This window comes from Chinchilla lanigera, unplaced genomic scaffold, assembly GCF_000276665.1.
Source record: "Chinchilla lanigera isolate Chin_1 unplaced genomic scaffold, ChiLan1.0 scaffold00006, whole genome shotgun sequence".
Lineage (NCBI taxonomy): Eukaryota > Metazoa > Chordata > Mammalia > Rodentia > Chinchillidae > Chinchilla > Chinchilla lanigera.
The window spans coordinates 19,568,781-19,593,586 of NW_004955407.1; the positions used below are offsets into that span (position 1 = coordinate 19,568,781).

Here is a 24,806-nt window from a genome sequence, read left to right on the forward strand (position 1 = left end):
GACCTTGCACTTGCAAGGCAGGAACTTTTGCCGCTGAGCTAAATCCCCAGCCCTGCTTTGCTTTTTGATTGGAAACTACATTGGTGTTTTGGTCAAGAATATTTACAGGGGCTGGGGATTTAGCTCAGCGGCAAAGCGCCTGCCTGGCAAGCGCAAGGTCACGAGTTCAGTTCCCGGTACCGGAGAAAAACAAAACTAAAACAAAACAAGAATATTTATAGTAAAATGTCTATTAAATTTGAAATAAATTTTCATAAATGAATTTTTTATGTAAACTGAGGTACTTTAAAGATTGTAGGCACATACTTCTGCAGTACTAAATTTATGAATATCAAAAGATGTTAACCTTTTAATTTGCATGCACTTAAATTTTTATGATTAAATTTATAAAAAATTGAGTAAAATGCAATACATAGTCAAGCAAATTTTAACATGTATGTAAAATTTTAGCATTTATTTATATATTTTGCATGCTGATAATTCATTTGGAAATCCTTTTCCATGTTAATAAACATTACTTTTCATTGATTTCTAGAGTGATTTAGCTTTTGTATCGTGTTCTAGGTGATTTCCTCCCTTCTTATGAGTAGTCTCATTTGCTCTTAAGGAATGAGATTTCTTCTTTACAGTAGTAACTTCAAAGTATTTCACGTTTCTTTTGAGATGTAGACAAATTCATCCCAATATTTACTGCTTATGTACATGCCTTAAATTCAACAGGTTCTAAAGGGAAAACAGAATTAACTTTTTACATGTTCATTCCTCCTCGTCCTATTTCAGTGAGTGCTCCTCCCAGTCACACCCTCGCCATTGTTAAAGTTAACACTCTGCTGTTTTCCTGTAAACTGACATCTCCCTGATGCTTTTGTAATAAAACTCCAACATCATCACATGGTACAAAATTCTAAACTGTCAGTAACATGTTTCCATATTAAACATTCTCTAGAAAGTTAAGTGATGGTTCCTCGTGTTTGTATGTTAAGAACTTCCATGCGCCTTCTACACAGCATGCTGCCTTTAGCTTTATTTTAACCTTCTCTTGAACGTTTTATGATGCCTGCTTATCTAAATCCTCATACAGACAGTTATCATTCTTTTTTGCTTTTTACATATTTTAATATCTAACAAAGTGCTTAGTAAGTTCTGGGTGAATGAGTAAATTTCTTTGATTTCTCCACATTATTTTATATTTGGACTCTTTTTGAAGTTTTTACATTATTACTTTACTCAACAAAGTAGAAATTTATTTTCAGTTCGAAGTACAAATGATCATCTACGTTTCCTCATATAAGTCTAATTAGATTAATAGCTGTTTATTTATTTTGATCAGATATATCCTTGTAAAAGTGACTCCATTTGACTCTGAAATTGATGTTTATATCTTCTTCTCTGAAGGGAGAGGTTGGCATTTTTCTAACACATTTTGCATTGTCATTGGTGTAATTCTTTCACTGGTAGAAATCTCCTTTTAGACCAGTTGTCCTAACGAGGCATGGGCCTGGGAGGAACAGGTCTGGTTTCCAACTTGGACCTAACGAAGCAGAATTTCGCAGGATGAGCTTGGGATTCTGCATCTTTACTGCAATGCCTATGTAGCTCTACTGAGCTTCTCTAGGTAGTACCATTGACTTTGAAACAGTCTGTGTACAGTTTTTGCAAACTGTTCTCTCTACATTTAGGTGTTTTAGTGATCCTCATTATTTCCTTTTTTATGCTGGGGTATCTAACCACCTTACCTGGCTGTGTGCTTAATTGATTTTACTATACATTTGCCAAAATTGTGGACGTCATAATTGGCTCTTTACTTTTTATCCTTATAACTGACTTTGTTCTATCAAATTGCAAACTTTTCATACCCACTATGAACATTGCATGCATAAGCAAGGCAAGGGAGACTAGGAGAGAGGTATCTGCAGTAAGGCTGGCTCTCCCACTTATTGGTGTTATCCAACCCTTTCCTTTGAAGTATAATAATGACTGCTACTTTTAAAAGTTATTGTGAGAATTGACTGGAAAAAATGAATATTAAGCATTAGCATTCTACCTGGTGTGAAGTAATTACAGAATTAGCAACAGTTATTTTGAGTCTCTCATCGTATTAAATAATGTCATAGGCAAAAAATGCTGGGTGTACCGTGTTTGACAAATTAACCTTGCTGTGTTAAGGGAGGATCTAACCTCAACGTAGGTGTCCCAGAAAAGAAATGGCTCTTACAGAAAGCCTGATTAGGGTAGCTGCTTGGAAAGTCTGGAGAACTAAATGTTGTATTTGGTTCCCATAGTTCAAAAGGTCCTCCACAGTCGGCTGAAAAGGAAAACAATAAAAAAAAAAAAGTCATTAGCAGCACAATGTTTCACACACAATACTAGAAATTTATAGTTAAATTTCTTAGAATACTAATTCTGACATATAAATTTTAGGCTTTCTTTCTTTCTTTCTTTCTTTCTTTCTTTCTTTCTTTCTTTCTTTCTTTCTTTCTTTCTTTCTTTCTTTTTTGGTCTTTTTGAGACAGGGTTTCACTATACAATTTAGGCTTGTCTTGAACTCGCTTTGTAGCCCAGGCTGGCCTCAAACTTGTAGGATTTTATAACACCATGTATGTTTTCTTTCTAGATGTGAAAACGTACATAGATTTTTGGGAACAAATAATATTTTGTGAGAATTTCTATTAATTTTATAATTTTCCCCATATCTGGATAAGCCATATAATTTTTACTTATTTTATTATTTTCCCCGTATCCTTCCTCAGCCTCCTAAGTGCTGGTATTATAGGTGTGTACCACCATGCCCAGCTTTAGGTTTTCCATAAATGAAAAATTTGTAACAATTTAGGGAAAAGATATAAGTAAATGGGTCTCTTTGCTAAAGACCTCAAAATCTTTCTATTTTTATTGCTTTTGTGAGTCTTCAAGAGAATATAATAATGTGCACCATTTCCCAAAATTATTTGAATAAGGAAAACCTTTTTGCCAAACCTCTTATAAGTAGGCTTCATGAAATAAGCTATTGGATCCCAGCAATAGCAAAACAAGAATATTTATAATAGAAGAAAGCCTTTACCTGCCACTCTTGTATGAGAAGGGCTAGTAAATTCTGTACTTCTTGTTTTTCTATAAGTGTGGAGAAAAAGCTTTTCAATCCTGCATATTGAGGCATTTGACAACCAGGAAAGGCAGACTGAGTCTCCTTGCTTAACAATTCCCCTGAACTGATCTGTTATCTAACATGTTTTGGGAGTCAGATTGGGACTCATGGAGCTTAATTCAAATTTATTAGAAAAAATGGAACATCTTCCAGTTCAGGATATGACACTTTAGCCAGATTAATTTAATGATATTTTAATATGTTTCACTTTATATTCTAATTTATTAGAAACAAATTCTAAGTAATATAAAAATTCACCAACTACTGTCCCAGTTTTCTAATTCTTATTGTATCATCATATTTAGAAATAATATCAAAGGAATAAAAGAATCTAAATTGAAGTATTTTTGAAATATATATCTATACATCTATATCTATATTTATATCTATCTATATCTATATATTTATTTTACTAAATGGCATGGAATTTACCCTCACCAAACTAGAAACCAGATTCTAGGAGATATAACTGTCTCATAAATGGAAGTGCCTTCCATTATACATTCCATTGGACACTGTATATATTATATGTGTTATATTTAGATCCTTTGAAATTCATGTGCATCTTTCAAATTTACATGTAACAAGTACTTATATTTTGATTCATGATATATATATGAAGGGAATAAAGGAGGCCCTTACTGTACCTCAGTAGTAGCAGTGTTGGCAAATTGTCTTGTTCTATGAAGTTATAAGGCATGGTCTTATGTCATGTGCCTTTCTGGGCCAGGCTTATCCAGATATGGGGAAAATTATAAAATTAATAAAAATTATCGCAAAATATTATTAGTTCCTGAAAGTCTATGTATATTTTCACATCCTGGAGGAAAACATACATGGTGGTATAATAGGAAGATGCATTAGAGATATTGGATTAAAATTGTGCTCTAAGCTCACTGTTCTTTTAAGACTTGGTTTTCCCAAATTTAAAATAGTTCTATACTAAAGATTTTTTGAGTTCTTGTAAACAGATAATTTTTGAAAAGTGCTTCTCCATTACTAGAAGTACTGGTTTTCAAAGCATCCCGTGGATTAAGTAATTGTGGTATTTCAGTTTTAAATGGCCAGTCTGAAATTTGAAGTCATGCAGTTACTCCTTTGTGCCATACACATTCACCTGTGTGTCAAAGTGTCAAAGATCAAGACCTCATCTGTTGACCTCAAGCTTATTCCACAGTACCCTATTATCTCCCAGTGAGTTTATTGAACTCTGAATCATTTCCAGCATCTGGTCCAAGCCATGGAAGCATAGAGTAAGTTTCAATAAGTGGAATTTGACAGGTATATGAGAAAAAGAGAGTAGAAGTGCACTGAAAAGGAAGGTCCATGAAGGACAGATCTAAAAAGAAGAAAGTAATGTACTTAGGATGCTGAAGAAGGGATTTAAATCAAAGGAACGGTAATGAGGATGGATGAAGGGTAGGTTCTCCACTTGAAAGCAATGATCTCTTGACTAATTTTTTTGTGAAGATTTCTAAAGGATCTGCTAAAATCCTATAATGCCTACATGCACATAATTCATTTAATCTTAGTAATTCTCCACTTACATGCATAAACCTATCTTCAATGAGACCAAGGGGAGAGGTGAATTTCTTCCACAGAGCAAAGATTGATGACTGCAGAAAGCCAACTCGACCGGTGTCGTCAGTGTGAGTGTGTGTGTGTGTGTGTGTGTGTGTGTGTGTGTGACACCGTTATCTCTATTTCTAGTTAAGGAAAACGAAGATTTCAAAGTGTTTACAACTAATATAGTAAACACCTGATGTTTTGAAGATGCCTTGAATTCTCATGCGATTGAATGTTTAACAGAGGATTACAATATAAGTAAAAATGAGTAGATAGAATTTTAACAAACTCACAACCAGAGCAAAAAAAGATTATCAAATGGAATTGTTAAGCTTGTCCAGCCTGGCAGTTTACTTAGCTGTTTTCCTTTAAACAGAAGTCTTAGGAAATTCATTCCTTTAAAATACTGAGATGCATTTGAATTACAGTTTTGTATTAAATGAGTGACCTCCAAGATGTCTGTGATTTTTGCTTGATTAAGAAATTTCACTTATGCTCTGCATATAAAAGACTGTAAAGAATTAACAAAAGTATTTTAAACCATTCTAAATATCATGACAGATTACTTTTCTTTTTTGTTTTTTTTCTCCAGTACCGGGAACCGAACTCACGACCTTGTGCTTGCCAGGCAGGTGCTTTGTCGCTGAGCTAAATCCCCAGCCCCCCAGAATTACTTTTAATGGTGGTGGGAGTAAGGTGGAGATGGAACATGTGCTTCTTAGTAGAGGAGTCAAAGATTCATGAAATGTAATTTCAGATATCACAGTCATGCTGTCTCATTAGATAAGTCGTGTTCACCCGGGGAAGGAGTTAAAGCAGTCTGTTTAGGGTAGGAGATTCTACTCATTTATAGTCTTAAGCTCTTTCATTTCTCTTTTTTGAAGCTGTTTGCAAAAACATTTGTACTCTGACTAATTTCTGACTATGCCAGTAGGGATTTTCACTGCACATAAAATATAAATAGCATGCAGTATTTTGCAAAGTAGTTGCCAGGGATAGATAATATCCTTGAGGCATAGCATTTTTAATTCATGCTTAAGCTTCTGATTTCCATGACATATGTGACAATGCGGAGACATTTACTGTGGGGTGGAAAGGAGGAGAGCGTAGCTTCCATTTAGAGTAAGAGCATTTGAATTAAAGATCTTTAGGGTACAACAATAAAGAAGAAAACAATTGCAATAAAATAGGTATTTGATTGATAATCCTATGTGAGGGAAATAATAGATGTAGCTTCAGAAAGGGTATCTCACACTGATGATTACTTTAAAAGTAGTTTTTAAAAAACAATAATTATTTTTATGAGCATAGTAATATGTTGCAAATCCTTTTCACTATTATAGTTAGCATTTTAAAAATTTGGCTGTCATGAATATTTGGTTTCAGTTTATCAAAATTTATATTGCCTTTAATAAGTGGTTGTGACAACTCATGGCAAAATTAATAAATACTTTTTTATAAAATACTTATATTAAATGTGTGACAAGCTTAAATTGTCTTTCCCAGTTGGTTTGTTTGTTCTTAATAGAAATCTAGCCAATGATAGTAAAAAGTGGGTTACTTGTTTTAAAAGTACAAAACAGCTAACACAAAATAGACCAGTTAAAAACATTCACACAAGAGTCTTTGAGTGAAGTTAATATGGAATTTTCTGGGAGTTTTCCTTCTAAGTGAAATGAATAGCAGAGAATGATATGCTGAATATAACCATCAATCACCAGGACAGAACCAGGTAGTGATTCATTTGTACATGGAGAACTCAAGTTAAATTATTTAGCTTTATCTTGGGGTCCTGAAATATGGATTTCTTTTTGTACACATCTATTATATTTGTATGTATCTTGTAATGAATCATCAGAATAGCTTTGGAAATTGGTATCATGTTGATGTAACAGAATGTTTGCTTTCTTAAAATGCGCTTAGCATAATGTCCACATTTCAATTAATCCATGACAATGCCACAGATACAATGGGGGGAGGGGGAGGTTAGAGCAGCAAGTGAGGGAAGTCACAAGATGGGAGAAACCTTGCCATTATGAAAACTGGACTTACATTTCCCCAAACTAGGCACAGCCTGCATCGCTAGGGACAGGGAGGAAACAGAACCTCATTATTCATTTACTGGTCTGGGACTATTTTCTTATTTAAATGCTCCGTAAAGAGTGAAAGAAAAGTTATTACTCAGTCAACTATGGTTTCTTTTTATTTTTGCTTAAACAAATCAGTGATCTGGAACTAGAAAAGCTCTGTGCAAATAAGAATTTCACTGAACCAATTGCAAATGGCATTAGAATAAAATTGTTCAGAATGCATTTGATGGTAATTAACATTTTCTGCTGCGCTCAATATTGCCTTGAAGTAAACCATTTGGAAAGTGGAACAAACATATTCTGGGCAAATTCTAAGTTTATTTTTTAAATCAGATGGGTTATTGTATCATTATAATTTTCCAAATATTAAAATATGCAAAGATACCAAGCTTTCATGGTATTGGGGTATTATCATTTATTCTCTCTTCATATCTCTAGATATGAAGATATGTAGGCCATATATATATAAACTTAACATATGAAGCCATATTTAAAGTTTTATTTGAATGTATGGTATATAAATAAGTTATCTCAAATATTATATTTTATGCAACATGGTTTCCTATGTTTTAAATATTGTACATTTGAAACTATGTTGTTTATCTGTAGAGTGTTTTCAGTGATGAATAGAAAGACAGATTGACAGAAAGGATTAAGAAGAAGGCCTACAGTTTTAAATGATTGCCATATCAAACTTTGCTAGTACTTCGTCTTTTATTAAACTGATAGTGATTTTAAAGATTTGGAATGTATAATTTATTGCTATACCTTACATTTCTTCTGCAGTGCTTTTCACATTGTATTTACATACCTTAAATGAGTGTTTGAATATTGCAGAATTCATGAATAGCCTGCATAAGCACCTAAATATACAAGCTACAGGTGGAAACTAGTCGTAAGTGTGAGGGACCAATAGGACAATATTGTATTTTCAACTTAATGGTACTCATTTATTTGTTACATGTTTTCAAACACTAGTCATATACCTTTAGCTTTTCACCTCTAATGTGCCTTTTTCCTTTAACTTGCAATTTGTAAGCTGACACATATACAATTTTGGAAGTATTATGTTTCAAGTGTGCTTGAAAAAATAAAAAATGGAGTGGTTATGCTTCCCTTCTTAAACCCACGACAAAAGAGAGCAGCGGGGAGGCTCAATCCAAGTAGAAATGCAGACTCACACCGACTTCCTACCACTACAGTTCAAAGGTGGGGGAAGTCGTTGTATGAAAATAACAATTCAGTGTGAAAAGTATAATAGAAAGAGTATTTGATATGATTTGTCATTATCTGTACCTTTCTTTTTTCTATAAATCCCATCATTTGAAAGTATTGTGAAGGGATTGTATCTTGTGATAAGGACAAAATGAATGATAATGAGTTTTCTCTGAGCTGACATGTTTCAAGTTCAGTTTAAAACACAAGGAGATATAGGTTTCTTATTTATTCTTTTGATTAAAAGATCATACAGGGCAAAGAATCTTGGTCAATACTCAGCTGCAACACATGAATGGCTTGAAGGAGGGAAAATAGTACAAAGATTTCAAAGGCACCATTTCCAGACAAACATCTTCTGTTGACCTCATCTATATATTCAAAGTACAGGTTCACTCACTGTCATTAAATTATTCTAAAACTAGAATTGGTGAGTATCAGGTTTACCTGGATTCCCCTTGGAATCTTAAAATCCTCTTTAAAAAGATCATGAGAACTTTATGGCACCTTCTCCAACAGCTACAGGTTGGTCCTCAGGGACAATATAGCATTAATTTGTGTTTTAGTGAAAACAAAAATGGAAATCAGCACTTCCATTGCTTTCAATAATGAAAAAGTACTGGGTATGATGTGGTACTTGGGAGGCTGGGCAGAAGGATCGTTATGAGCTGGAGCCTACCCTGGGCTACATAGCAAGATCTTGTTTCTAAAACTCAAAGCAAACAACCAAACAAAAACCTAAATATGCAAAAGTTCTGATATGATTGTAAATATGATGTATAACAAAATCATGAATGACCTTTTAAAGTTCTTATGTAACATGCACATAGATGTTACTTATATTTTAATCTTTGATTTTCACTGAATTAAGTGAAGAAAAATTTCACTAAATTAAGCCAAGAAAACAAAAACAAGTCAAAGCAAGATCTACCTATAAACAATGACTTAGGAAAACTACACATTATGGTTACTTACTAGGAAGTTCTGGTGGAGGAGTTGGAACCAAAGTTGGCTCTGGGTAAAGACTCTCATTACAAATTCCATATGCTAGGCTAATGTCATCCAGTGCTATATCACTCAGCTGCTGGTTTTTAAAAGCATTGAAAGCAACCTGAAATTCAAAGACATATATTAAGTGATTTCCCCTAATCTGTTCTGACTTTTCTTCTTGTGACTCAATAACTCGGCAGAATCCACACTGTGAGAGCCAAATATATGACAACCAAGTTATTACATAGTGACATATGGATGGGTTATGACTTTTAAGTACTTTTGATTTATGTGTACCCACTCGCTAAATTTTCACTTGTGTCTTCCTCCTAAGTTAAGAAAAGTTATAGTTTCTGACTCTGTCTCTCTTGGTGTCATCAGATTCCATTGTACTCTGTTATACGTACACATCATTTGGCACCAGACACCCACCTTCTCCAACAATATTACAAACCCAAGTGGCTGCTGTCAGCTTTCTTAGAGCGTAGATACCCTGAAGAGGAATCACAGTGATTAGATAATTTAAGTATGTGATTAGATCAACTAAATGGGACAACAATAGGCTCATTCAGGGCTTGCTGTACTAGTCCTAGTTCACCCACAGTTCTGTGTGGGATACTGTATATAGTTGTTGCCCAGAGGACCCAAAACCAGACTGTGAGCAAAGGTAGTATTAGAGGTTCTCAGGTAGAAAGTATTCATTTGCACTTTCTTGCATACTTGTCTATATAAGAGAAGAAAAACATGAACGGAATACCTATTATATGCACCTTATGAATATTACACTAAAATAATGATAAACATTATCTTATTTAATTTTTGAGCACTACTGTACACTCATTCACTCACACATGTATGCATTCATTTCACCTACTTCAGGCCGGTTGGCATGCTAAATGGGTATTACTTTCTTTCATGTATGAGCGCAACAAATTTCAGAGACTCAGGTGACTTGCTCAAGATTTCACAATAAAACAGCAAAGCCAAAGTACAAATACAGTAGTTCCCCTTACTATAAGGGAATATATTCTAATACCCAGAGTAGGTGCTTGAAATATCAAACAGTACTAAACTCTATACAGACAATATTACATCAAATATTGCATATATATTACTTATGATAAAGTTCGATTTATAAATTAGGTATAGTGAGATGAATAAAATAATAATAAAATAGAGCATTTATAATAACAAGCTATAAAAAATTGTTTAAAATTTATGAGTTGTTTATTTCTGTGATTTTTCCTTTGAAATTGTTGGACTCTTGTTGACTGTAGGTAACTGAAACATGAAAAACAAACTGTGGATAAGAGTTAGGGGACTACTGTGTTTGTAGGACTTGATATTCTCACTCTTCCAGATGAACTAAAACCAAATATATGGACCCGGTTACACCACTTTAGAAAAGGCTGTCAGCCAGTTGAGTCAGATTTGGCCACTGAAATACTTATTTCTTCACTTCTAAATCTCTTTGTTCTGTACATGGACCATTGCTCCTTACTCTTTCTTGGATTATAAGAAAAAAATCAAATTTGAGGAAGAAAACTCCATAGTAAAATATTTGAAACAGAAGGAAAAAGGAAGAGCAGGAAAGCAGGAAAAACAGAAGAAGGAATGAAAGTGTTGGGGCAAGAATGAGGAAGAGGTCAGTGATGACTGCCTGACTCTCAAATGTCAAATCAGAGGAGAGAGCTGAAGCCTTTGGTGATGACAGAGTATTTCTAAATATATGTCTTTTAAAAGTGATACTACCTCTCTTGAAATTAGCCAATTAGAGCATTGCTAATTTGACCCAACTAATAGCCTATATTTTAGTTACCAAAACCCTTAGGAAGAGATCACATTAAACTGTTATCTGAAAAACTGATTCACCTTGATGTGAAATAAATGATCAGAGGCTTCCAATGATACAACTCATCGAATTTGTTTTCAAAGGAAATATATGGAGATAAAGCCACAGTTGGGGAGGGTGGGTGGAGACTGACAGGCATGGATGTCCTAATTGGAAAAGTTGCATGCAGAAAAGTGAAAGGCTGACCTATGTGGGGATTGTGAAAAGGTAAAAATCTCAAGGTGGTAGAGAAAGTAAGGAGACAGGGTTGGCCTGAGCTATGAGGTTGTGGAAAAAAGTTGAAGTCTTCTCCAAAGTTTTAAAGGATTTATGGATCATTACAAGCTGTACTTTTCAAATAGCAAATTGTTGGTTTTTAGTAAGTCAATCAGTAAATGAAAATAAAGGTACTCAAAAAAAAAAAAACTTAGAGAGATTAGAAAGATAGATTCGGAGAGGTGTATCTTCAGAAAATAAATTACCCTTTTCACTGCTGTCATTGTAAAATGTTCTCACATCACCATAAATAAATACAAATATAAATCACAAAGTGTTTTGCAAACCTTAAATTCCACTGTTTCATTTAATGTTACTTGGCCATAATTCCAGTTTTCTCCGTAGTTTCCTTCTTTCTGGAAAACTGTCTTCTCCAGGTTGTCATCACTGCTAATATTAATGCTGAGTTTGTAGACATTGTCACCATACATATAATACCTAGTTTGGAAATAAGCAAAAATGTTTGCATTCCTACCACATTCGAGTAAGTGCCTTTTAGATTCTTCAGATGCTTTACTACCTTTGAAGTTTGCTCTTCCCTTGGCTGTGAGAATTCCTCAGAAGAGGAGGAAAAGCTACAGAATTTTGTTGCTTTATCAGTTAAAAAACTAATAGCACCCAAGTTGAAACATTGGTCCATATTTTAGTGAAATCTAAGCTTGGTACCCTGAGAAAGGCAATGCTACTCATTCAATAAGACAATATTTAACATGTGCTTCCCCAGAAACCAAAGCAGTAACTAACTACAGCATACCAGAAACTAAGGCAGACTGGATTTGAAGAGGGGCTTAAGGGTAAGCTTAAAAGCCCCACTCTTTCTCTTCTTCCTCCTGGGCCAGTTGGCGTAGAAACATAAAATCCTGTGAAAACAATGAAAAAACATTTTCACTTACTAAAATATTGGCATCTTTGTGGTGTGAGATGCATCATTATAAACAGAAAGGGACACTTTAGGATGAAACCACATAAAAACATTATGGGGGTGGGTACTGAACCCTGGGAGCTCTGAATTGTATCCCCAGTTCCTTTACCTTCTCTTCAAATTTTTCTTTTGAGATAGGGTCTCTCTAGATTACTCAGGCTGATCTTGCACTTGTGATCCTCTTTCCTCATCCTCCTGAGTAACTGGAATTATAGGCGTGGCTCATCACACCCAGTGGAAATGTACAGTATTATTATAGAATGACAGGATACTACTCTCCAACCCAGAAATAAATAACTCTGCCACAACAAAGAGCTATTTAGGAAAATCAATTCACAATTCTGGAATCTGCTCTTTAAATCCAATTTATTATATATTTTAAGTAATCCACATCTTTGAGACAATCAGTGCATGAGGAAATTTAGACATGAGGATAGTCCAACTCATGATTTATAAAAGTATTTAAAGACATGGCTGAAGGCAAGTTAAGAGTTTAAAAGACTCTCAGTTTTACATTTCATTGACTACAGTGCTTATCTCTACATGAGAAGTCATTAGATTGTACAGTGGTTTTATCTTCTACCTTCCTTGGAATGACAACTAATCAGATAACAGTGCAGCAGGAAGGATGCTAATCCATGTAAAAGCTTTAAAAATAGCACAAGTCACTGCATAAAGTACTTTCTGTTCTAGAATTCATTATTCCAACCAATGATTTGAGTCATTCAAAATGTACAAAGTAAGAACATCATAAGGATTTTCTTAGGACAATTTTTTGTATTCTTATTTTGTGACACATAGGAGGAAACAGGAACCAGATAACAATAAGATATAAAGTAAATGAGATATTATATTATCCTAATTTGATTGCCATGTGAGTGTTTAATCAATTGTTAAAATTTAGCATTTGCTTCAAATTAAGTATCTTCCCCCTTGCATATTCCAACAGAAAAGCATAGGCTATGTTGCTAAGAAAATTCAAACACTCAATTAAAACATGCAGAGTCAGAACAAGAAGTGAAAATGAGAAATAATAGTAGAACTGCCTATGCCCTATAGTACAACAATTAGACCCATAATGTGAAAATCTTTCAAAATAAATATTTACTAATATAAAATAATTGTCAAATATCTTAATACAGGTAATATATGTACATTAATTGGTTTTAGATTTTAAAGAGTAAAAGAAAATCTATGTTTAACCCTTTATATTACTAACACACTACTCATTTTTAGATATGCTGTGATATTTAATGAATACAGATTTTAGCTATTTAGCTAGGGCTCAGTTAATGAAAAAACAGCACATAGAACAAAACAATGGTTTCAGAATTCATTCCCTAAATTCCCAACTCATCCATTTTAAGATGGCATTATTTTCACTTGCTTAAGAAGCAGTTGGGAGGAAATAATTAAAATACTATATGCCATGTATAAGTACTGAACACTTTAAAGTATTCAGAAATATGTCTAGTTAGCAGCAATTGTATTATGCAAACACACATTGTGCTCCTACTTATATTTGGGTGCTTTCATGGTCAATTAATTATAATCTGAACAATTTTGAGTCCATTATGTATTCACTAAACAATGATATATTTAAAATATTATGGTACAACCATAATATGAATTTATGTCCACATAAAGCAAAATTAATTATGTGCAGTCTAATATCTTATAGATTTTGCATAAATAAGTAAATAAATAAATAAGCACAGTATAGTATAGGACATATAGAATTGTACATTATAGAATATAGTAAGATAATACATAATGTTGCCATCTGTATAACATAAGCTAAATTTTTTAGTTAAAGTATTAGAAGATGAAAGAAATTCTGTATAAAATTATGAATTCTAAATGTAGAGAATTATAGTTTACATAAAACTTTAATTAACCTGTCTAAAGTTCCAAAATTCTAAGGAAATCTGTTCTCACATCTATGACATCTATGACATTATGTCTATAGAGGTCACTTGACAGATTAACATGCCAGATTCAACAGGAATCATATTCCAATGCAGTCCATTTCATTTTCACATGATTAGATTTTTCCTCTCTTTGGGGAATAAGCTTTCATGCACACATTGTTTCTAATTTTGATTTCTGGGACCCGTGAATTTAGGTTGCTTTTGTTAGTGAGGTAAGAGATTAGAGCAGGGGCAAATCTGATCAAACAAGCAGGTATAATCTGTCAAAGTCATGAGACCCAGAGCACATGCGCTGAACACAGTCGGGGATGATTGTGTAGTTCTTGAACACTGTAGGTGGGACTGGTCAGAAAGGTGCCACTTTCTGACCAGTAAATAAGTCAGTAAATAAATTCCAGTAAATAAATAAATACCAGTAAATAAATTCCTTATTTATGTATGGTGTGAAAACAAGGGAGCCTTGGACAGCTTCAATCTGATGTCGGAACTAGTGAGTTTCTGATAGGACAATTGCCCTAAACGTCTTATTTGCATGAGTGAGCAGCAAATTCCAGATAGGAAAGGACCCCGCCATTCTCCGTGTGGCTGCCATGAGCCTTTTCACCAGCTTGTTCTTGCTACAGAGTGGACTTCTTTTCCACCTTCAGTGAATGTAAATTCTTTCTTCCTTTTCTTTATGTCTCGGCTAATTTTTTTTTTTTCAAGGCACCAAGCACCTGGAACAAATTTCATTGGGACACAAACACTGGTAACATTAGGTCTCTCGTAAGACTATCTTGCCTTTTTGCCTTCAATAATTTTAAAATGGCATGATTTCAAATTGCATTCTCTTTTGTTTTTTTTGGGGGGGGTGGGTACTGGGAATTGAACTCAGGACCTTGAGCTTGCCAGGCAGGCGCTTGTGCCACTGAGCTATATCCCCAACCCCTGCATTCTCTTTTGATAAGCGCTCACAATTGGTTTTACTTGGCAGAGTATTTTTTGTTAGCATACCTCATTAGTTGGAGAAGAAATTGCAACAGTAGGGGTGGTGACTTAAAGCAGACCATCACTGTCCTATTTATTTCCAGTTTCTGAAACCCCTGTTTGGAATTCTCCATCACCTACACTAAGGTGACACTGCTTCTTCATGTGCATTCTAGTTGGCCTCTTATTACCTTTTTCCTTCTTAATTTTTTAATTTTATTGTTATATGTTCGTAGTGCATGATGATTAGATTCATCACGGGTGTTGTTATGTATCATAACTAACCAGCCCCTCATTCAAGATATTTTACTCTCTCTTGTCCTGTTAAATCACTTACAAATTCAGTCTGAATATTTTGACCTCGATATCTCCTAGCCATGGTTCACATAATTCCTTTATGTATATAGAGGACTTTGAAAAATTTAGATTATTTTGATATTTCTGCTTCAGCTGAGCAGGCAAAAAATAGTCTAAGTTCTAACATTCGACAAGGAAAGAACTGCCAAGCGTACATTTCACAGTATGTAGAAACTTTACTGAGGATCGTGGAGGAGCAGGGTTAGGCAGAAGGGCAAAGCAGGCAAGAAAACAAAGGGCTTGATCACTCAGTTTTCTGACATTTTCAGGGTCAGACACCCCTGATCCAAGGTGCCTCCCACTGTCTCTCTCTGTGATGGTAGTTTGGTGTATGACTGAAAGGAGGGAAGGGAAGCAGCCCACACAACGTCCCTGTTTTAGGGTTATAGAAACATGTGTAATCCTTAGTTGTGTGGCATTTGCAGTTGAAAGAAGGGGAGGGAGTGGCTCACTCAGTTCCTTTGTTGATGATGGTACTATTTCCAAACACATAAAATTTTATGGCTTTTCTCTATTTTCCCATCCTTTACATCCTTTTCAATTGAGCTTTGTTAAAATCATACTGAAATAGGGTGAAAGAGCAAAGTTAGGCAAGAAAGAGTCAAGGAAAATCATAATGGGAAAAATGTACTTTTAAGAAGACTGCAACTTCATGACAGTTACTCAAGGTTGTCTGTATCTCTACTCCCTTGGCTCCTTCATGCTCCTTTACTGGGGGGGAGGGCGGCTTTCACACCCCAAATCCCTTAATTGTACTATAAATCTATAAATTAGCTCAGTTGATAGGGTAAAACACAGAAACCTGACCTTAAAGTAGAGAAACAGACTCGAAAGTTTCAAAGAATGTTTTTTTTTGGCAAAACATCCTAGACCACCCATTTTAAAATAAAACAAATATTAACAGATTAAGCCCATGCCTTTCTCCTGTAAAAAATCGAGTGTCCTTTCAACAGGAAATGAGATAGTATTTTTCTACCTCTGTGCTGGGCTGGCTTTTCTCCTGCAAATCAAGCCCAAACTTTCTGTAGATTCACAACTTGTGTAGATTTATGTCTCCTCAAACACATAAATATCCTCCATTTCAGAATATAGCACTCACCCCTCTCCCTTGTGATGGTCCATACTCTTATTTTTTTTTTTTTTTGAGTGTGTACTTTTAATTCTGCCTAATAAATTGCTTTATACCTCTTACTGATGTGTCCAGAGACCAGTTATTTTTGATGGAAATGAGTGAATCTGCAAACTGCCCCATGGTGGGGGTGAGCCAAAGCACCCACCTCCACTTTAGGAACCACTTTGGACACTGTGTAATGACAGTACTAATATTTGAGATCACTTAATCAAGTTTCCATCTCTTTACAACTTCTCTTACTTAGAAGTAACCATTCCTCTTGAATTTTCAGTGGTATCTCGCACTTTAGCAAAACCACATCATATTCAGCTATGCATTTCTTACTCATAAGAGTAAGAAATATGCATAAGTTCAAATTTGCTAATACTTTTGGGGAAAAGAAAGAAACATAACTTATTCATTTTTAAATTTTCTATAAGGAGTAGCTGAATTTTTTTTTAATACATCCTTGTTACATTTACTTGACTTGCTTTTACTTTTTCTTGTTGCGCTTACATTTATTAAAATTCTTTACAAAAGAAATGATTAAGTAGACATTTTCCATGACCATATGGATCTTATACTGTCAGACGGTTACTTCCTTTAAAATCCTTCAATTTTCTTGAAATGTCCTCTAGTATGATTGGAATTAACCTCAAGTCAGTGCACACAGTGACCCTCTTTCTGAAGTCATTAAGTTTTTCATACAGCTTCCTTCTGCCACTTTTTCTGCTTATTACTCTGTGAACAGAATCTAACTTCTTCCCATCCAATAACTCAGTTCAAAAGAAAAAGTGCTCAGCAGCATGTGTTGATGCTGATTTAGACACCAGAACCTGAAGAAAGAGTTGTGCTTTTTAGAAACTTGGAGTTCTTTTTAGGAAGAAAAATAAGCACACATAAATGGCTTTCTGAGTTATCAATGTGTATGTAAAACTAACTGGATCTAGTAGATAAACATTATTAAAAGTTTAGGATGGGGCTGGGGCTGGGGATTTAGCTCAGCGGCAAAAGCGCCTGCCTGGCAAGCGCAAGGTCGTGAGTTCGGTTCCCGGTACCAGAGAAAAACAAAAAAACAAAAACGAAAACAAAAGTTTAGGTTGAAGAAGAGGTCCAAATTTATTCTATCACTACTAGAAAGTACTATTATTTTCTAAAATTCAAGCCTGAAGAAAAATAAAATAATATGGTTATTTAAAAAAGTTTTCATGCTAAACAAAATGCAAATTGTCTTAGTTACTTTTCTCTTGCTAAGACAAAAATACTCAACACCCACAGTTAAAGGAGGAAAGGTTTATTTGGCTCACAGTTTGTAGAGGTTTCTCTCCATAGTCAGCTGGTTCCAAGGCAGGGTAGCATGGCAGAGGAGCATTGTACAGAAGAAATAGTCCATGGTAACCAAGCAGGTGAGAGCACATTAATCTGCTTTCTGGCCTTTATATTTTATTCAGGCTACCTACCCTAGGGCGTGTGTAGCACTCACACCCTTTGTCATAGTCAGAACTATGCCCGAACAATTCGTGGGCTGATTTAGTAAGCATACATCCTTGATCCCAGAACCACACACTCAAGATCCAGCTATGTACTGAAAAATCCCCTCCCATGCTGCACGAGGCTTTGAGGGGACATTGAGACACAAGCCATGACACAAATATACCTCTTTTTGAATTTTAATTTTTTTTTTATGAGCACATGCTTGCAGTACATGATGATTGCATTCCTTGTGGAGAATAGGTTCATGTACATAATATGTCTTAATTCTTTTTTTCACACCTTTGAAAATTGAGCCAAATGATTATTTTCCTTGCCAGGGTCCTACTCGGAACAGTACCTCAGATAACTCTTGCCTGTGGCATACTTTTGGGTCACAGAAAAAAATAGTTGCAACTCCTAACATTTTGGGCATTTTTCAAACATCACACATTTTTCTAAAAACTTTTTTTCAGGTAACCAATTGAACATTTGTTACGTGCCTTTAAAGTCAAGTCCTATTACCATCGACCTCTCCTTCTAGATGTGGGACCTGAGGCAGAGGAGAGGTACTATTCTGAAAGGGAGGTCAGACTTCAACTCACCTAAGGCTCCATGGTCTATATTTTAATGGTCTTTGCTTCCTTACTTTGGTGTCTTTCAAGTATTAGAACAATTACGATTTCACTGAGAAATGAGACCAAAGCAACACTTTTCTTTGGGCCATCTAGCTCTCCTGTGACCCCCGCATTTGTGCATGTCACTAACCTCATGTTCCCTTGATGTAATGAACAGATGAGCACCCTAAAGCGCTCCTCTACATCCGCCTCACCATCTACCCCAATTCCTTTTGCTTCTAAGAGGTGCAGAGAAACCCTGAGTGAGGGCAGTGCGTAGAGGGAGGATCTGTGCCTTGACCAAGAGAGCACTCTTCACAAGGTCTGGAGAAATGAAAGGGCTTAGCTGTTCTTCCCTAAAGCAATGCTAACTCAAAGTTTATCTGTTTCATTCATATTTTCCTGTCATTTAAAGTGAAGCAAAGAACAAAAACACACATACAAAAACCCAAAAAACCTTTACAGCAGGAGAGACTTAATTCTCTTCCCATTACAGAGGTAGGATTTTCTTACACATAAAAAAGCCAGTTGGAAGAAAAATGCCCCTGGGGGAGAATAACTGGTAGATTATGAAATCGCAGGTAGGACAGTTGGAGAGGATGTATTAAGCCTACTGCCTCTGGTGCGCTCTGACCTGCTCTATCTTATCTAATTTTAAATAACTCTTGCTACAGGACTTTCTCCTGAGACCTCACTTCCCACCCACGTATTTAAAACCTCCCCCTGACATTCAACTTATTTCACTTTGGTCAGCTTCGTCTTCTTTAGTTATTTAATCTGTTGGCAAGCTGAACCATTTTTTTTTTCCCTGTAATGTACTCACACTCTTCAAATATCTGTGGAATTATTTTATCTTTATTAGGATGACCTAAAAGTAGAAAAATGATAATTTGAACACCAAAGATTTCAACTACATAAAAAAGGTATCTGTCAGTCAATAGATATAAATCTTTTCTGCACTTCCCTCTCACTATTGTCCAAGTGTAGTAGAGACTTTTTAAACTATTATTATTACACTATAGGGAAAAAAAGATTTGATTATTTGACTGTTTTAGGCCCTCTTCTGAAGGTTGTGATGGTGATTACCTAGGGGTTAGTCTTTGGCTATGCAGGCCACTAATTTATCGGTGGAGAATTAAGCTCTGGGAAATAGCTTACTCAAAGTAGATTAATTATGTGAGAAAATACGTATGTCCTCATTTTCAGTACATTTCTGGTCTCATGGGATCGACCATCTATTCGGAGTGCATATTTTATGTGTAGGTTCACACTGATCATTTAGCAAGATCCTGTTGTCCTTATTGTTAAACCAGATCCAAAATCTGGTCTTTCATCACATCTACTGCTGGCTCTGAGTCGCAAGATCTCTCCTCTGGGTCAGGAGACAGCCTCGCACTGGTCTCCCCATAAATACTCTTGCCCTTCAGCAACCTCTTCTCTACCTACCAGTCAGTGACTCCCACCACTCCTACAGTCTGAAACCTCAACTAGCTGTTCCTCTCTCTCAGGGAAAAAGCCAGAACCTCTGGAGCACTGTGGTCATCTGGCTGTCCTGCTCCCCCTGATTTTTCACACAGCAGACACACTCACCTTGGCTGTCATGGCTCTGTTTGTTCCCTCCATGTGGATGAATCTCTATGGTTATTCCCTTTAATACTTTAAAGTTTGGATTCATATGCCACTTTTTCAATAACACTTTTCCTGATTACTATAGTTTAATTTGCAACAGAACCTTAGTATTGATCCTGCTATTTTGTCTCTCCAAGCTTTATATTTTATGAGACCACTCGCCCACCTGGAACACTCCAGGATATGTTTTCATGTACACTGCTTGCTGTCTTTTTTTCCTTGATATGACATTTGATCTATGAAAACAAATAATCTGGTTTATTTTGTTCAGAAAGGCATTATGTGTATATGGACTAGGACCTGCATCTTGAGAAAATGCTTTCTGAATGGAAGAGTGAGAGATGAAATGGAAAGGGATTTTTGGTGAGGACTGTGAAGTTAGATTAAAAGGAGCAACTTTTTAGAAAAAATATTTTGATCAAGTTAAAGAAGTATGCGAGGCATATTTTGATATTTTTAGGATGTCATTATCTACTTTTTTTATCCTGAAAATGTTAGCAGTGAGTTCTCTCGGTAGACAGCAGTGACAGGCCACTTATCATTTACTTTTCCAATCATAAAAGCAAACATATTAATCTTTATAATAGAAGTGACCATTAATAGTAAAGTATATGTGATCAAAACTCTTAATGTTATAAGCTGTTTTGTTCTGTCCATAAATTATTCAGAAATTACTTTTTCATTCAAAAATTTTGACTTTTATCCATAACCTCAAAAAATATTTACATGTTGATTGATCCAGGCACTGAGATTGCTGTGGGTATTTAAAGATGGTTTCGGTGTGGACAGGCTAACCACAAATGGTTATGTAGTAGCAATTTGGTCTACAACTACTGTTTCCTGAACAAATGAACAAATGAACAAATGAACAAATGAACAAATTTTTCTCTAACAGGAAAAACAAAAGAGGTGCTTAGAGTGTTTAATGGAAAAGATTTCAACACTAGGATTCTGATAGACCTCAGAAACTGTGATAGTTGACCTGTGCCCTCGATGTCTAGAACTATGCATGGTTAATATTTTAACTTGTATTTTGTATTGAATTGTATTTTTATTAATAATCTCCCAGCAAATCATGTTGTGGGATGGATTTTTTCCATTTTTTTTTTTTTTTGCTTATTTGAGAAAATTATATAAACACACAAACTTTTAGTCATCCTTTTAGAAAATTTCTTAAGTTTTAAGATTCACATTCCTTCTGAATTTCTAGCCTTTGTTCAGTGATTACATTTGATACAGATATTCCTCGTTTAATGACCTACATGTTTAATGACTATTCAAACTTACTACCAAGGCATGGCGTTCAGACTTCAGAACTACCACTTACACAATACTGTTTTGTTGTTGATTGTACTATAGTTTTATGTTCTGCTATACATTACAGTACTGCAAGTAAGAGTTATACAAATAAAAGCAAAGTCATCATGCTAGAGTTTCCTTTGGCCATTTGTTTGCAATGTACACACTATGTACAATTCTTCACTTCATGACCAATTCATTCAATGACCTAGTCATGGCAATAGGACTCAGTTATTAAACAAGGAATCTCTCTATTATGACTCTGTGCTTCCAAGGCTTTTGGTAGTGTTCTTCCTACCAAAGGTGCCTTATCTCCAGATATTTTTCCATAATCGTGAGTTTCTTGGTCAAAGCACTGTCTCCAGTGTTAGTGTTTCCACTCATGATTCAATTTTAATATCCCATTCAGAAAAAAGCATGAACATGCCCACATGTTCCACTTCTATAGGGTTTCCCAGAAATAATCCTATCTCCATTTCAAGATGGAATGATCTTGTACATAGACAGCCTTAAGGAATTCTTTAATAAAAATATACAAGTTCAGCAATGTTCCAGAGTACAAGATCAGTATCTGAAACCTGCTTGTATTTCTGTACTCTAGCAATGAATAATCAGGAAATGAAATTAAGTCAAAGCAGGCCAACAATCAGGAAGTTAATTGCCTCCCTGAGGCCTACTTAGTTAATAATAAATGGCAAATCTAGAGCGACAACCTAGTTGCTTTGTCCCAATGGCTCTTGCCTACTTCTCAACATCGCTTGAATGAATATGTAGGGTAAAAGAATACGTTTCATGAGATGCACTTTTAGTTATCTCTTTGGTTACCATTTTTCCTCTAAATGGATTTATTTCCACATGATTTAACAAAAAAATCTGAAAAGCCGTTTTCATTTAAAACTGTTGTCTTTAAACTACCGAACACACATCCCTTTTCCTTTGATTCATGAAGTAATTATAAATTGTACCTGAAGTATTGCCAAAAGTGTGGTCGAAGTTTGGGCCAGTGAAGGGAGGGAAGGAGCTTCCCTGAATCCTCTCCCATTCGTTATCATCATTTAGATCCTGGGCCCAGAAACAGAAGCCATCCTCAAAATTGCAGTTTATTTTCTCATAATCTGTGATTAAAAAGAGAGGAAAAAACCTTAGATTTTGTACACTATATGAACAGTTGGATTACATTGAAAGTAATCTCACTTCATACATCTGAAAACTGAATGACAGTCATAAAATCGTTCTTTATTAATTTTAATTATTTCATTCCATTTAGTTTTTTAAAGAGCATTTTGTTAAAATTAATGTTTCCTATACCTATTAAGGCTTTAGCAAATACAAGCTTTTGTTATTCAAATTTTATACCTTGTCTCCAGTGGTTTAGACAGGACCATGAACTTTGTCCTAAACTTTTCTCTCTGCTTAGAACTACTTTTAGTGAATTAATGAAAATTAAGTTTATGCAGATATTTCTCTGAATTATTTTTATGCTGATCTTGAAAGATAGCATCTTGAAAGACCTTGAAAAATGAAAATTTTAGTTTCTACTTTTAAATTCTATTAAAACATTGAAGCATCTGAAAATTAAAAGGCCGATTAAAAGTAATTAAAATATTACTTACTATTAAGCTCATTGGTGTTAAATGTCGTATATGATGCCCTGAAGCCAATGTAATCATTTTCATCAGATTCGATCAGAAAGGTGGTGGTAACTTGGTTGGAAAAAATTCTGATTATGCCAGGATCAATTTCCGAAAGAGAGGCTACAAAAACATGAACAATTGTTATGTATCTATAGACATGCCATCCATCCACTCATTGATCCACCTACTAATTCATCCTTTATTGACTGATCCATTAATTCACCTGTCCGATGTCATTCAGTTAATGAAAAGCATTACTGTATGATAAATTTTAATTGAAATGTCTCTTCTAAACATTAGAAGAGTTCAAATTATTATACAGACCATGGCTTGAAAAAACATATTTCTCATTTTTAATTACTAGGAACAACACTAAACACATATAAAAAGAAAGAAACACAGTTTTCATTGAAAAAGTTTCTCTAAGAAGCACAAAGTTTAAGCAGTTATCAAACTAGCAGTTTCACTCTATCAGGCGTGTCCTGTGCCACGTTAACAGGATTTAGAGAATTACAATAGTGAAAACTAAGCATTATGTATGTGCCTCTCTCCCCGTATAGCTTTAGTATCTCAAAATAATCCGAGGTCAGCGAAGGGCTGCTCCAGTAGCATTGGTATTGGTTTTATTATAGTTCTGCCTTATCTCTATAAACTACTTAGGAGATATCTTTCTATTTTTGATTCTCAAAAGTTAGCACAATGTTTGGACATGAACATTCTCATTTGATGAATGGATGAAAGTTATTGGTATAGGACATTTATAGAAATGTCTAGGGTCTTCTAAGAGAGCGAAAATTAATTTTCAGGGGGAAAATAATCTTAATTTTTAAACATAACCCCAGATAAACATACATCAGCAGGTACATAGAATATATAAAATATTAAAATGGCACAGGGACCACAGGGACCAAGAGGACAAAAGCAGTCTAAAAAGGTTTTTATTGATTGCTATAATGAAGAAAGGGTTAAGAATGGTTTAGCTGTTTTTTGTTGGACAATCTAAACTAGGTATCAGGTTCAGGTCTTTGTAAAGCACCACTCTCGAAGACTGAAGGAAAAAACATTGATGTTATTTATTAAAAAACATTGATGCTAGAATTCAATATTTAAAAACATTGAATTCTAACCAGAGGTATATTCATGAACTATTGAGTATTCCAGAGACCTTTGCTTTCCCTTTCTTGCTTTAATCGCCACAGCACTGGAATGCTTTTGCATGTGGCTCTCAGTTGGATCTGCATCATGGTAGCAGCTGAATGTCTTCTTTGATAGTTGCAATGAGTTGGCCCCCTAAGGTTTCTAATGTTATTGTAGTGGTCTAGATAGTTCAAGATTTATGTTTTGAGGTCCATTAAAAACCTCAAAACTACACACAACCTCTAGAAAAGTTGTAGAATGCTTCTATGAATTACTATTTATGCTGATGTCATTTATAAGAAATAAACACATTCCCTGTTAAAAAAATTAAGACTGATGAGTTATGAAAATTAAATGTAGAATTATTAAATACAGGAGAAATACTATGGAGGTACAGAGGAAAGAATTCTTATCTCAGACAGGCATTATGATTGGGCAACCTTTGGAAATTTCTGGAAGGGGCACCTGTTTAAGTAGTGCTTGTTAAACTTTTTCCTCAATAGGTCTCTATCAACCTATTTCCTTGCTGAAAGAAACTGTCAGTGAGGCATTGGTTGATTAGCTTTGTATGTCTATATGTGTTTTCATGAGAAACTACATTGAAGATATCAATATGTAAT

The 24,806-nt window shown here is 34.9% G+C and overlaps 1 protein-coding gene across 1 annotated transcript in view; it reads right to left on the bottom strand.

Moving 5' to 3' along the window:
* Positions 1-24,806, bottom strand: part of Tmprss15 (transmembrane protease, serine 15) — a 116,216-nt gene that overhangs the window by 58,328 nt on the left and 33,082 nt on the right. The window contains exons 8-13 of the mRNA XM_005375963.1: positions 23,029-23,169; positions 22,381-22,530; positions 11,868-11,973; positions 11,401-11,551; positions 8,992-9,127; positions 2,216-2,305 (exon numbers count right to left, since the gene is read on the bottom strand). Of these exons, the coding sequence (XP_005376020.1) occupies positions 2,216-2,305; positions 8,992-9,127; positions 11,401-11,551; positions 11,868-11,973; positions 22,381-22,530; positions 23,029-23,169 (774 nt within the window). The remainder of the gene's footprint in view (positions 1-2,215; positions 2,306-8,991; positions 9,128-11,400; positions 11,552-11,867; positions 11,974-22,380; positions 22,531-23,028; positions 23,170-24,806) is intronic.